This window comes from Notechis scutatus, chromosome 1 (assembly GCF_049901735.1).
Source record: "Notechis scutatus isolate UNSWTSFEM ecotype Mainland chromosome 1, rNotScu1.2, whole genome shotgun sequence".
NCBI classification, from domain to species: domain Eukaryota; kingdom Metazoa; phylum Chordata; class Lepidosauria; order Squamata; family Elapidae; genus Notechis; species Notechis scutatus.
This window is the reverse complement of record NC_142009.1, coordinates 122,130,376-122,143,032: the sequence shown is the minus strand read 5'-3', so window position 1 is coordinate 122,143,032 and position 12,657 is coordinate 122,130,376. Positions and strand designations below refer to the sequence as shown.

The following is a 12,657-nucleotide window of genomic DNA, read 5'->3' as shown; positions in this document are numbered from 1 at the left end:
TATCCTGCAATACATTTACTTCATGATAGTAAATTACAGCAGGCTAATTTTCTATAAGAGAGAGAGAGAGAGAGAGAGGTTCTAGTAGTTGAAGAAGCAGGAGATTTAGAAACTGCTTTGACTCCCTTGTTTCTCACTCTCACGTACATGTTACTTTCACCAACACCAACATTTCAAACCTTTCTGAAGATAAGGCTACATATATTTTTACAGCATATGTGTAGAATAACAATGCCATACTTGAATTATGTTACAGAAAGCAGTAAATCTCATGGCCAAACAATTGTCCCTTGAAGTATACAACTTTCTTAATCTGGACTCATTTGAACTCCCAGTAAAGCAAATCATTGTCGTTGCATAACATTTCTCAATTCTAAAGAAAGCTACCTTCAGTCAGAAGAAACAAAATTGCTGCCATCAAATGAATCTACAGTGTAATTAAAGATCACTCTGGATCTTCATGTTTTTTGCGTCCTCTAGGGTAGCTAGTACCTTCTGCTTCAATGTGTGCCTTTTGACTCCACTGTCAATCCAGAACTTCTACTCTCCTAGGGTTGCCAGCATCATAGTGTCCCACCTTAACATAAATTTAACTGGTCAGTTACTAGAGATGTCTCAGTTGCAGCCCTTTTCCTTCTCTCATCATTTTTCTGGGTTTGGAAAAAGCTTACAGTTAATCATCAAGCAGGGAAGAAAATTGTCTATGGCACTTGGATGTGCCAATGTCTAATAATGAATGCATTTCCCAAATCATCTTGAGGTTGAAAATCAAGATGATTAAAGCTATTCTGGCTTCTCTTTTATACGCCATGCATTTTTTAAAAAGCACGGTTGTTGCTGAAACATGATGCCCTTCTAGTTTTTGAGGGGGGTGGGAATACATTTTGTAAAAAAGATCTTGCAGTCCTTGCTATGAGAGTCTAACCGACAGAACAAGCTGCTAGAAACTTTAAGCCTGAGAATCTGTGCGCCACTAAGACTCTTGCCTTTCAAGGAGGGCTCTTTGCCCTCCCCAAACAGAAATACAACCCACTTTAAATGCTACCCTTGCCTATGCTGCATGGTAGCCAAGGCCCCCTGTTGATAGGAATAATTTTACTCCGCTCTCATTGGGCAAATTATTTCTTCGTCGCCTTCCTCTGAAGGACGACGCGAGGAAAAGCATTGTCTTCCATTGCTACAGAGTGCTGAGAAAACTCTGTGGCTCTTTTGCTCTGCAAAATGCAGCCCAGCCACCTCGCTCTTTAATGCAGACCAGCATAATGGAGCAATTCGCATTCTGTGCTCTGTTTATACAAAATATTGTAACTTAATAAACCAAATTTTTCTCTGTGTGTGGGAATGTGCGTGTGTGAATAAAAGGAAATTCTATTTTAACAAAAGTGTAGTGCATGCACATGTACTGTAGGTCAGGGCTGTCAAACTCCCAGCCTGTGGACCAGATGCATCACATGCTGGCCATGCCCATGCCCGGTTTAGCGAAGGGGGGGAAATGTCCCAGTAAGTCACATGACTCCATCGTGACAATGTGAGTTTGACACCCCTGCTGTAGGTGATTGAAATGCAAGCCAAAACATGGACCAGTACGCTTTTAATAATCCAAATGATTGGATTGTTGATATTTCAGTAAGACACTTTGGGGTTAGTTCTTTTTTAGTGTTTTAGTTCCTTTACTAGAAAACTCTTTGATGGTGAAAGAAAAAACAAATAAATTGGACGTAGTCCAATTCTATCTGTGTAAATAAAATTAAACCCCACTGATTTTAATGGAACTTACTGCTAGGTTTATGTGGAAAATTGGCATCTTTAACCTTTATAAAATTGTAGAGGGGAAATTCAAACAGCAACTCCATTGAACAAATTACAAATTGTAGATAGTCATTCAAGTTATTGTTCCTGAGCTCATGTTTACAAAGAGAGGGGGAAGCGGGGGAGGGAAGGAGAGAGAGAGACAGAGAGACAGAGACACACAGAGAGAGATTTGTTGTGTTTGCTTATTTAATTCAATCTGGACAAGGAGCTTATTTCTTTCCTTGGGAGAAAGTCCATATGGTTGACCAGGTCAACTCTCCATTGATTGATGGAGAAAAGCCACACACCCCTCCCCCACAAAATTTTGGAAATTCCTTTGAGAAAAAACAGGATTGAGTTAAAAGCTTTCCTCCCCTGGCAAAGAGAAGGAGATCCAGACCCATGAACCACAAAAAACTGGGGTGACAAGTACAATCATTATTGCAGCTCCAGAAAAGGTTCTTTCTATGTGTGTAGCTCTCCAACTGTGTTGTGAACAGGAAAAATTCAAACAGATGGCAATGGCATTATTTGGAATTCTGATGTTTTGGTAATATCAGTTTGAGGAAAGTTGCAGCAGAACACAAAAGAAGCTTGCTGAAAATAACTTTTAAAAGTTCAATGTGTGTGTATGTGTATTTGTGTGTAGAAAGAGAAGTTCTTATTAAATAAGCAGAATTTAGGGTTTTTTATTTATGAATCTTTGGTGGTTACTATCTGAGTACTCATTAAGAAAAGCAATATTTCCACTTTATTACTGATAACAAAACTGCATGTAGGAGTGTATTTCAAATATATTTATGAAGGATAAAATCAGAACATGCATATTTAATCCTTTTTTTTTTAAGTCATCACCTTTGTGCTTTCAGAAGTATCTGCCTTCTGGGTTTGATCTGAATGGATCTTATTTGTTCACAACTTTAATAACTGATAATTGAATGGATTATTTTGTTTCTTGTTTAGCTTTCAGAGTCTTTTCTTTATGAGAGCAAATTTTTATATTGCCTAGCACAAAACAAAGCACAATATGCTGCCATGATAAAATAATTAAACTTGAAAATTAGCAACAGTAAAGGGAAATATGACTCCATGGCCATTTCTGAAGATCAATGCAAATACAACTTCTCTATATTGGTTCTTTTCATTATTCTTATGCTTGTCTCTCCCTGGAAATGGAAATAATCCACTTAGAAAATTGAGGGCAACAGATCCTTTCCTCTGCCATTGAATACCAGAATTTACAGAAAGAGGTTGGCCGTAAATCCTTAAACGTCAAAGTCAATAAGAATTCTGTCCCTAATTTCAGGGGGATTAACATGTAGCTGTTGTATAAAGAATGACTATGCTAAAGATGAAGCAAAATCCTCAATATGAATTCTCAAATTAGTCTGACACTGTAATCATAGTTGGGCACAAAAGGCCTTTCAAAATTTTCTTCTATATTTGTGAGCAAGAAAACCTATATAAATAATTTCTTGAATTTGTGTGTGTGTGAGAGAGTGTGTGTGTGTGTGTGTGTGTGTGTGGGAGGGAAGGAGGGAGTGTAGGGAGATATAATCTGATAATTTTTAAAGAGTAGGATGTTCCCTTGGCAATGACTGATACATTACTAATGAAAAGATCCCCAGAGAGAGTCTTTTGCTTTGGTATTAATGGAAGTAAGGCAATTGTAGAGGGATGATCAAATAACGAAAGCAGGATACTCACACCCAGATCATTTGGTTGCCTTGTGACTCAATTAGTATAAGACTTCCATGATATTTTCTCTGAAATACTTTATTTTCAATTATTCACTAGGCCAGATTTTCTGTCATTTAACTAAATGAGACTGGTGGGGGGAAAAACATACTAGGGTTTTTTTTTCTGCTTAGCATTAGTATTACTTCAGCAAATTTGGTGTTTCTCTCAACTATAAAAGCAATGGTTGGAGAAGTATGGGGGGAGGATAACTTATGCTTACTCCAAATATTTTCTTTTCTTTTTTTTACAGCAACATCTTGGGAGCTTTGAGAAGGGTGGACTTCAACTCCCAGAATTCTCCAGCTAGCAACACTGGCTGAAGAATTCTGAGAATTGAAATCCATTCCTTTTAGACCTGCCAAGATTGAAAAGCATATTTGATGCTCATTCAATTGTGAAACACACAATTGAAAAAAAGCATCATGGGAATTTCTGTAATAAGACACTGTAGATAGTCCATCAGTCAGCTATTGACTATTAGAGTGAGTTTGGCCTAGTGATTAAGGTGCTGGATTAGAAACCAGAAGATTGTGAGATCTAGTTCCACCTTAGGCATGAAAACCCAGCTGAGTGACTATGGGCTAGTCACTCCCTCTCCACCCAACCCACCTCACAAGGTTTTTGTTGTGGGAAATATAGGGGGAGGAAGGAGTATTGTGTGTGTTTGCTGCCTGGAGTTACTTATAAAGACAGGATAATCAATCAATCAATCTCCAAACCATTATCAAAAGAAGTTAATAAAGCATTGCAGAACAGAGAATTTTCAATGGACTTCTTTTTTTCTTGCGTCAGGTCATCTGGCCATTCAGAAGTTGCTGAAATACAACTTCCAGCAGCTCCACATAGGATAGTGAAGGATTCTGGGAGTGAAGGATTCTGGGAGATATGGTTCAACATCATGAAGTTGTGGGTGCTCCAAAACTGGAGGTTTTTAAGAAAAGATTGGACAATCATTTGTCTGAAATGGTATAGGATTTCCTGCTTGAACAGGAGTTTGACTTAGAAGACGTTCAAGGTGCTTTCCAATTCTGTTATTCTGTTAACATCTTGGAGACGACACATCACACATTACTCCAAATTACTTTGCTACTTTCTTATGACTTTCAGGATCATCACCATTATCCCATCAGAAAAGCAATTTGTTTTGTTTTAAAGCTTAGTTCTTAAACAATTCTAAAATTGACTTCTTTTATATATTGCCTTGCTGCAATCTCTCTTACTTAATTTGAATAAATCTGTGTGCCCAAATGTGTCTGTGTGAATAATATCAAAATACACTTGTAATTTTTATGAGTATTTCATATTTAATATGCATTGCTAGATTTTCTGTGTAGATAGCAAGAAGGCATGGTCTTACACCTGTGCTGCTTGCAGATTCACCTCTTTTTGCACTTGAGCTTAGGGAGTCAAGCTAATTATATCAAATCATGATATAATTAGATCTGAAGCTGATTTGGAACTGCAGAAAATGAAACATTGGAGAAATGCTTGTCTTTTTTCTTTAAAAAAAATGAACAAACTGTCAGGAACTGTTTTGTTTCTGAATGCATAACAAACAATTCCTAGCACAATGCCAAGCTACAAGAATATCTAATTCATCCATACTATGGCTGCCTAGTCTTGCATTGACGTGTTTCCTTGACGTTTTCCTACTGAAGCCATCAATTTGGAAAGGTTTTATTTTGATTTCAGTTAATATATTGTCCAAATCACAGTGTTGCTAATGCTGGCAAAAATTTGCTGGAATGATAAATAGTTCTATAATGCAAACCATAATGATACATAATCAGGGGTGGTCATAACTACAGTAAAAAAAACTGAAGATGGTGCTACATGCATAAGAAACAGGCTAAGTTTGGATCTCACCTTTGTTGACACCATCTTGAATTTTTTGTACAAACCTTGCAGATACCTCTGTAAATATGGCTTGTTTTTACCAATTCAATCACAGTTTTGTTTGATTCAGTTAGTGTCACTGGTCATAGGGAATATTTGCTGTGCAGGGAATTGTGTGTTGAGGCACTAGGCTTGGGCTTTTCAACATCTTATGCTAAATTGTGGTATCCAAACATCTCTCTCTCTATCTTTGCATCCACAAGAAAAATAATATTTGACTATCTTTTCCATTTTAAATGCATCCTCATATTGCAGATAACTGATTTGCCTTGGAATTGAAAACAGCGCATGATCAGATTCTGATAACAGATTTCTGTTATAACATAAAACAGAGTTTCCATGCTATAACATATTCTGTACAGGGATTCTGTACTGTGTGCTAAATAGGGAAATATATAGGCCAATTCATAGGTTAGCTGACCCAGGCTTTTTTAACCAAAATACTGTGAAAGATAAGACAATGTTTGAAATTTCCATATATTTTAATTTTCACAATTGTCTTCTTTGTGGGTAATCCATGGATTTTCCATTTTTCGTGGTATTTTGGTTAAAATGTTGAGGCCTCTCTGCAAATGGACTTACACATGAGTATATGTTGGATATAAGGATACTTTTTAAAAATATTACTGTACACACTCACAAATAAGCCCATTCATAGATCAGACCCAATCAAAAACAATTGGGGGGGGGTTGTATTTTAACACTTAATATTCTTGGATTTTTTTTCCTGTGGAAAGATTCTTCTCACTTATGCATAATGTAGTTTGATTGAGCCAAAATTATAGCTGAGAAAATCTTTTGTCACTTGGTTGAAAGGCTGTCAGATGACAAGCACTTGACATGCATAGAGTCATTATTTCATAAATATTTCTTTTTGCATTGCTTAGAGTAGATAGATAGATAGTCAGACAATAGCTAAATACCAAAAAGATCTCTGGGCTTTGAGATTATTTAAATTGCATATCAAAATCTATCTAAGGCAAGGAGGTTTATGTTTCTTCCAAAGTTTACACTTGAAATATATTGATATAAAAAAAAAAATTGTTAGCTGACATTCTCTCTTTCTGTCACATTATCTACTGCATGACTTGATAGGTAAACTGACATCATAAGAGGGAGTTTCAGCTCTTAAATGACCCACTCAAATCCTTGAATCATTACAAGATGCAAAGCCAGGTGCTTATTCTTAAGGCAATCATGGGCATACTTCTCTCACATTGAAGTGGCAATGCAGTGTTTTTTTTTTAAAAGAGCAGCCCCTTTTTGTTCCACGCCCCCCTGAAAAACAAAATCGCCCCCTGGGGGTCGATATCACCCAGGTTAAGAACCACTGATCTAAACCACAGTGTCAAATTCGATCATATCACGTGACATTTTGCGATGTCTCACAATATTTTTTTGCCTTTACGGAGCTAGGGTGGGCGTGGCCTGCCCAGGATGAATCCAGCCAGTGGGCCACCAGATTGATACTCCTGATAACTCTGACTGCTTGCAATTTTCACTTGTTAAACATGGTGTTTCAGGTGGAAGGAATTTATTATTATTATTATTATTATTATTATTATTATTATTATTATTATTATTATTATTATTATTATTATTGTTATTGTTAGTGTTAGTGTTAGTGTTATTAGTGTTATTAGTGTTATTAGTGTTATTAGTGTTATTAGTGTTATTAGTGTTATTATTATCTTTAGTTTGATTCATAGCCTTTGGGGCTGGTTGATAGTTCAACAGCCTGAGTCCTAACCAAGGACCTAGGAACTGTTCAGGTAGCATCGGAGGATATAAACTGTTCCAAGTAGTAGTTGTTGTTGTTGCTATTATTATTATTATTTATTAAATTTATAATGCCGCCTATTCACCCATGGCGACTCGATTACCTGCTTTCTTCCCAGCAACCTATGAAGAACAATCTGGGACCATGCATCACATTCCTTTTTTTAAAGTTTTAGAGACCCTCTTCCTATTCCATCACTGGTTCTCCCCAAGTGCCCCATTTTAAAAATATCAGAATTAAAAACATGTTAATTTTGTTCCTCTCTTAACAAGCTGCTGCATTTTCATTTTTCCTACCATAACAGTATGGCTATTATTTCCAAAAATACATACAGTATTTTGGCTGTGGATCTGTATGAGAATACCTTTAGTATTATGTGTTATCTGTCTCTGGTTTAAAGAAAGCAGAAGCCAGACTAATGGAATGTAACATTTAATTCTTCTTTCTGAGCCTTCACTACATTTTTTTTTCTTTGTCTACAGAACATTTGTACCACGACCACTGCATTTTTACATTTCTTCTTCTTAGCTTCCTTTTGTTGGGTTTTGACCGAAGCGTGGCAGTCATACATGGCTGTCACTGGAAAAATTAGGACACGGCTCATAAGGAAACGCTTTTTATGCCTTGGATGGGGTGAGCTCTTGTTATTCAGCTGAGATTTTTCTTTTTCAGCTTAGTGTTTTTGCATGAATAACCTTTGGAATATGAATGCTTGTTTCAAGAATCTTGGCAGGTAGTAAGGAGATTGTACTGTTCAAATACTGAATATCAATACTGGAATATTGGTAGAATAGCAAGCAAGCATATTATTTAATTCCATTGATTTGCTTCCAGGTCTGGCTGGTAATGAATGTTCCATAGTTTTCTAAAGTTTATCGTACTATAACTGACCATCTTTAGAAGATTTTCTGTAAAGATGGTAATATGTAGACTTTTCAAAGCATAACTGTGTCTGTGATCAAAATCAATCCATTTTTATGCTATATCTTTGTTATATACTATATCAAATGCTTTTGTGACTTACTGATGGGATTGGTCACAATGCAGGATGGGATAACAGGAGTAGTTGACAAGTTAATGGTAGGTGAAGGATATACTTGAGTTATTGCTGGTGAAAATATTATTTCCATATAATTTATATCATAAAGCATGCTTTTTTCATCCAAGCATGAAAAGCAATAAGCACTGTGATTCTCACGAGTAATCCCTTCTAAAGAAATTTTAGTGATAGCCACAGTAAAACTGTAGCTGGAGGTCACCTAGAGCTACCAGATAAGGGATGCAAAAAAATCCAGATTAACATTAGATAGCAGCAAAGAGATAGAGGCAATTTGAATGCATTGGATTCAATTCTTTTAGCCCACCGCTGGAAACCTATCGAACCTTATATATCTTTCAGTGGTGAAATTATTTACACATTATAACTATGTCCTGAAAGCCAAAAACCGTATGGACATTAAGGCAACCAAACAGATCAAAGAAAGAGGTTTCTGGCCCAGGTAACACCATTTGCACACCGAAATAGAGTACAGATAGGAACCAAATAGGGAACAAATCAATGAACTGAGAATAATTACTAGCTCTGTAAGGTTTCCAGACATTTTAATTATTTAAGTAATAGCTGAGAAAGGCTGCCTTTGTGCTGTCATGACTTCCAAAAACCATTTCTTCAGAATCGATCGCAAAGTCTCCCAAGCTGTAGTTGCTTGTCTTCTGGGTATAGATAGGCATTGTAATGATCCACAGCAATAAATTAGCTGTATACCAAAGCCTTTCTATCACCTAACTCATGATACTGAATATGCTTCTTTATATATTATTTAAAATATCTTATTAGGAAATATTTCAGAATCCCATTTTACTGCTTTTTTTCCATCTTTTTTTTTTCCAGAAAAAAGGGCAATATGGCCTTGGAAAAAAATGAGGGAAATGTCTTGTTTTTTGGGGAATGGCAAATAAGCATAAGAAACAAAAGGGATATGAATAGAGAAGCAGTATGCCTAAGTTTCATTGTATGAAAATCCCCAACCACAGGTTTTGTGGCACTATATGGGTATGAGATGGCTAGCAGGATGGTCTTTAGTTGTGCAGATCATTATGTACACAGGGAAATAACACTGGATTTTTTTCTTGCAGGTTTACCAGCATTGGTTGTGGCCATATCAATAGGTTTTACCAAGACTAAAGGCTATGGAACCACTCAATAGTAAGTCATTCTATCATAATACATCTTATTTTCTAGGAGAACTCTTACATTCCTGTTTACCACATTGCCTGCATTTGGCTATTTGACTGTATCCCGATCTGAGGGTCTTTAAAAGTAGCCCTTGGTTCCTCAGTTCTCTGAGGGAGGTGCGACAGAAACAATCATATATAGTCAATAGCTCTCTGTAGAATTTGACATGTTTTTGCCTTCATGGGCAACAAATCACAGAATGATTTTCAGTTTTCCTGTTCTTGCCTGGCAGCTCAATTTGAATAACCATAAAGAAAAGGAAATGTGCACTGGAACAACACCATATAATAACACCATTGTCTTGCTTAATTGTGGTTTCTTGAATTATTGTTAGTTGGGACATTACATTTTGAGCATTACATCATGATTTTTAAACCCCAATGGGTAGACTTACACAACAATCAAAGCAAAAACCAACTGAACAACATCAAATAACCCGAGAGGCCGAAAAAGGCAAAAGTCAATCATTGTGTAACTAGTGTAGCATTTGTTTCTTCCTGTATTGTTGTTTCACAGGTTTGGGATGGAAGGGAAAAGACTTAACTGTTATGAAAATTATAAGTAGAACATTTTGGTCCCTTTGCACTCAGAGCAAAGATAATTGTGAATATGGAAAGAGGACTCATTCCAGTACCCTATCAAATATAGATGAAGTTAAGACTGAAAGCATTAGAAGCTACTGATGAATAAACATCCACATCAGCTTTTGTAGCCTTGGATGAAAACAGCACTTATATTGGATATTTATTCATGTTCTGGGTTTTGGTAAAGGATCAGAAGCTTGTCAAGACTCTACCTTATATCAATTCTGGTCAAAAAAAATTTTTTAACGTTTTAATTGAGGGCTGAATCATTTCTGCAGGGCTAATCTGTTAAGTGGGTGGGTAGAGCTAAAGCAAGAAGTAGGATCACAACAACTCTTTTTAACTGTCTTTCTGACAGCTTTCTCTGCCTTTCTTCAAAGGATCAAGTTACAGAGAAGGGAGGAACAGCTTCTGTTCAGAGGCTGGAACTGACTTCTTCTAAAACGATTTTGAAATTAGGCTGGGAACTATATATAGTCCTAGCATTCCAGAAGGCAATGAGTAGCCTTTTTAAAAAAAACAGGTGCTTGATACGTATTGCAATTGGATAGCGAGTGCTTAGAGAGCTTTTTTCACATTTGTCTGGGATGGTTATGTGGGCAATTGAGTGGTGTATTAGAGATTATATTTTATACTGAGCTTTTAGATTTGACACCAAGCAGAGTTGGTTGTATTGTTGGAACAGAAGGATGGATGGGTGGGCGGCAGGGGTGAAATTCAACCACCTCGCACCACCTGGGAGATGTGGTAGGGACAATTTGAATTGGTTGGCCCCGCCCACACCCGCCTGCCTTCTTCCTTTTCGAGACTGAGTCCCACCAAGCCACGCACCCCAAGCCACACCCAAAGAGCCGATAGGGAAAAATTTTGAATTTCACCCCTGGTGGGCGGGCAAACAGATGGACGGACAAACAGATGATAGATAGATAGATAGATAGATAGATAGATAGATAGATAGATAGATAGATAGATAGATAGATAGATAGATAGATAGATAGATAGATAGATAGATAGTCAGACAGACAGACAGACAGACAGACAGACAGACAGACAGACAGACAGACAGACAGACAGACAGACATGATAGATATGATAAATATGAGGTAGAGGGAGGGAGGGAGGGAGGGAGGTAAGTGACCTTAGTTCATCCATTCCTGCCAGAGATGAAAAATGACTTGATCCTCACCACATTTGCAGCTGCTAAATGAAAGAATGACAATTCCTGAAGTATGGGGAGATGCAGTATCTCCCTAAAGGCCATTCAGTTTAAAGGGATTAACAGCTCCTTATTTTGTGAAGAGTCCTACATGCGCTCTGCAGAACTCACTAGCCTGATTTCATCACATTAATAACTTTAATTTAATGCCTGTGGTGTCTTAAGTCAGGAAGTGCTCTGAATTGTAAATTATCATCAAAGAGCTATTTAAATATTTATATGGAATAAATTCAAGGCTACAGCCTTATATTTCAGATATACCTTTCCGGGATAACAACTGAGGGAATGCAGTGAGCTTTCTGAGTCAACATTGATAGGTTTGCACTGTTAACTTACCAAATGTATTTAAGATTGTATCCCTTTTTCTTTGGAAATGAAACACAATTGATCTTTCTCTTCCTTTGTTTTTGGCCTCAATATTTCTCCCTCCTCCAAATGTACTGCAGCAAAAGAGGTGGGGGGAATTATCTCAAACAGATGAATGAATCTTGCACTGGAACCAGTGGTGGGATTCCAATTGTTTTACCACTAGTTTGGTAGGCATGGCTTGGTGGGCATGTTTGGCCTAACAGTGACATGCAGCTTTCCCCACACCAGCTGAGACCCGCAGTGTCAATCAGCTGAGAGGATGAAGAAGAGAAAAGCGCAGGGGCGGGTGGGAGAGCCAATCCTGCATTTTTCTCTTCTTTTTTCTCTCAGCTGACTGTTAACTGATGGTCTGCTTTTTTTTACTACCAGTTTGGTTGAACCAGTCCGAACTGGTAGTATACCACCACTGACTGGAACTAGATCTCTCAATTTCCCAGCAACACAATCCTTGTTTCAGTGGACTGAGAGAAAGGGTTGTGGGGTTAAAAAAAAAAAAAAAAAGGAACGAGATCAGATTGTGTGGCCTGCCTTTTCTTTGAGGTTATTCTCCTCAGTGTTTCTAAACCCTGGTAATTCTAAGATGTGTGGACTTCAACTCCCAGAATGCCCCAGCCAGCATGGGGAGTTGAAGTCCGTGCATCTTATAGAGTTGCCAAAGTTGAGAAACACTGTCTTCTTTGGTTGAAACCCTTAAAAGATATTTTAATATGTGGAGGATTAGCACTGGAATAGGAGTTGTAAAGGCTGTTTTTAAAAAATCTGCCCATCCTATCCTTATAAAAGCTTCTTTTAAAGAAAACCCAAAATATTTTCTTCAAACTGTAATACCTCAAAAACTTCAAACTGTAATATCTCAAAAAACTTAAAAATAAGGGCATTAAAAAAAGGTAGAGAATGCAAACTCATGACAAGCAGGCTATTTTTTCTTCAAATACAATTATTCCACATAAAATAAAGCAATGCCCCAGATTCCTTAAAGTGTACAGACGGTATTTTGTAACAATATAAGTTCTATGGTTGGATTGAACTAGATAGCAGCATTTAG

At 37.1% G+C, this 12,657-nt stretch overlaps 1 protein-coding gene across 3 annotated transcripts in view; it reads left to right on the top strand.

Annotated features, from left to right (window-relative positions):
• ADGRB3 (adhesion G protein-coupled receptor B3) overlaps window positions 1-12,657 on the top strand; it is a 529,081-nt gene that overhangs the window by 460,913 nt on the left and 55,511 nt on the right. For all 3 annotated transcript variants that reach the window (XM_087945171.1, XM_087945164.1, XM_026665231.2), the window contains 2 exons: window positions 7,690-7,840; window positions 9,344-9,413. In XM_087945171.1, the coding sequence (XP_087801297.1) occupies window positions 7,690-7,840; window positions 9,344-9,413 (221 nt within the window). The remainder of the gene's footprint in view (window positions 1-7,689; window positions 7,841-9,343; window positions 9,414-12,657) is intronic.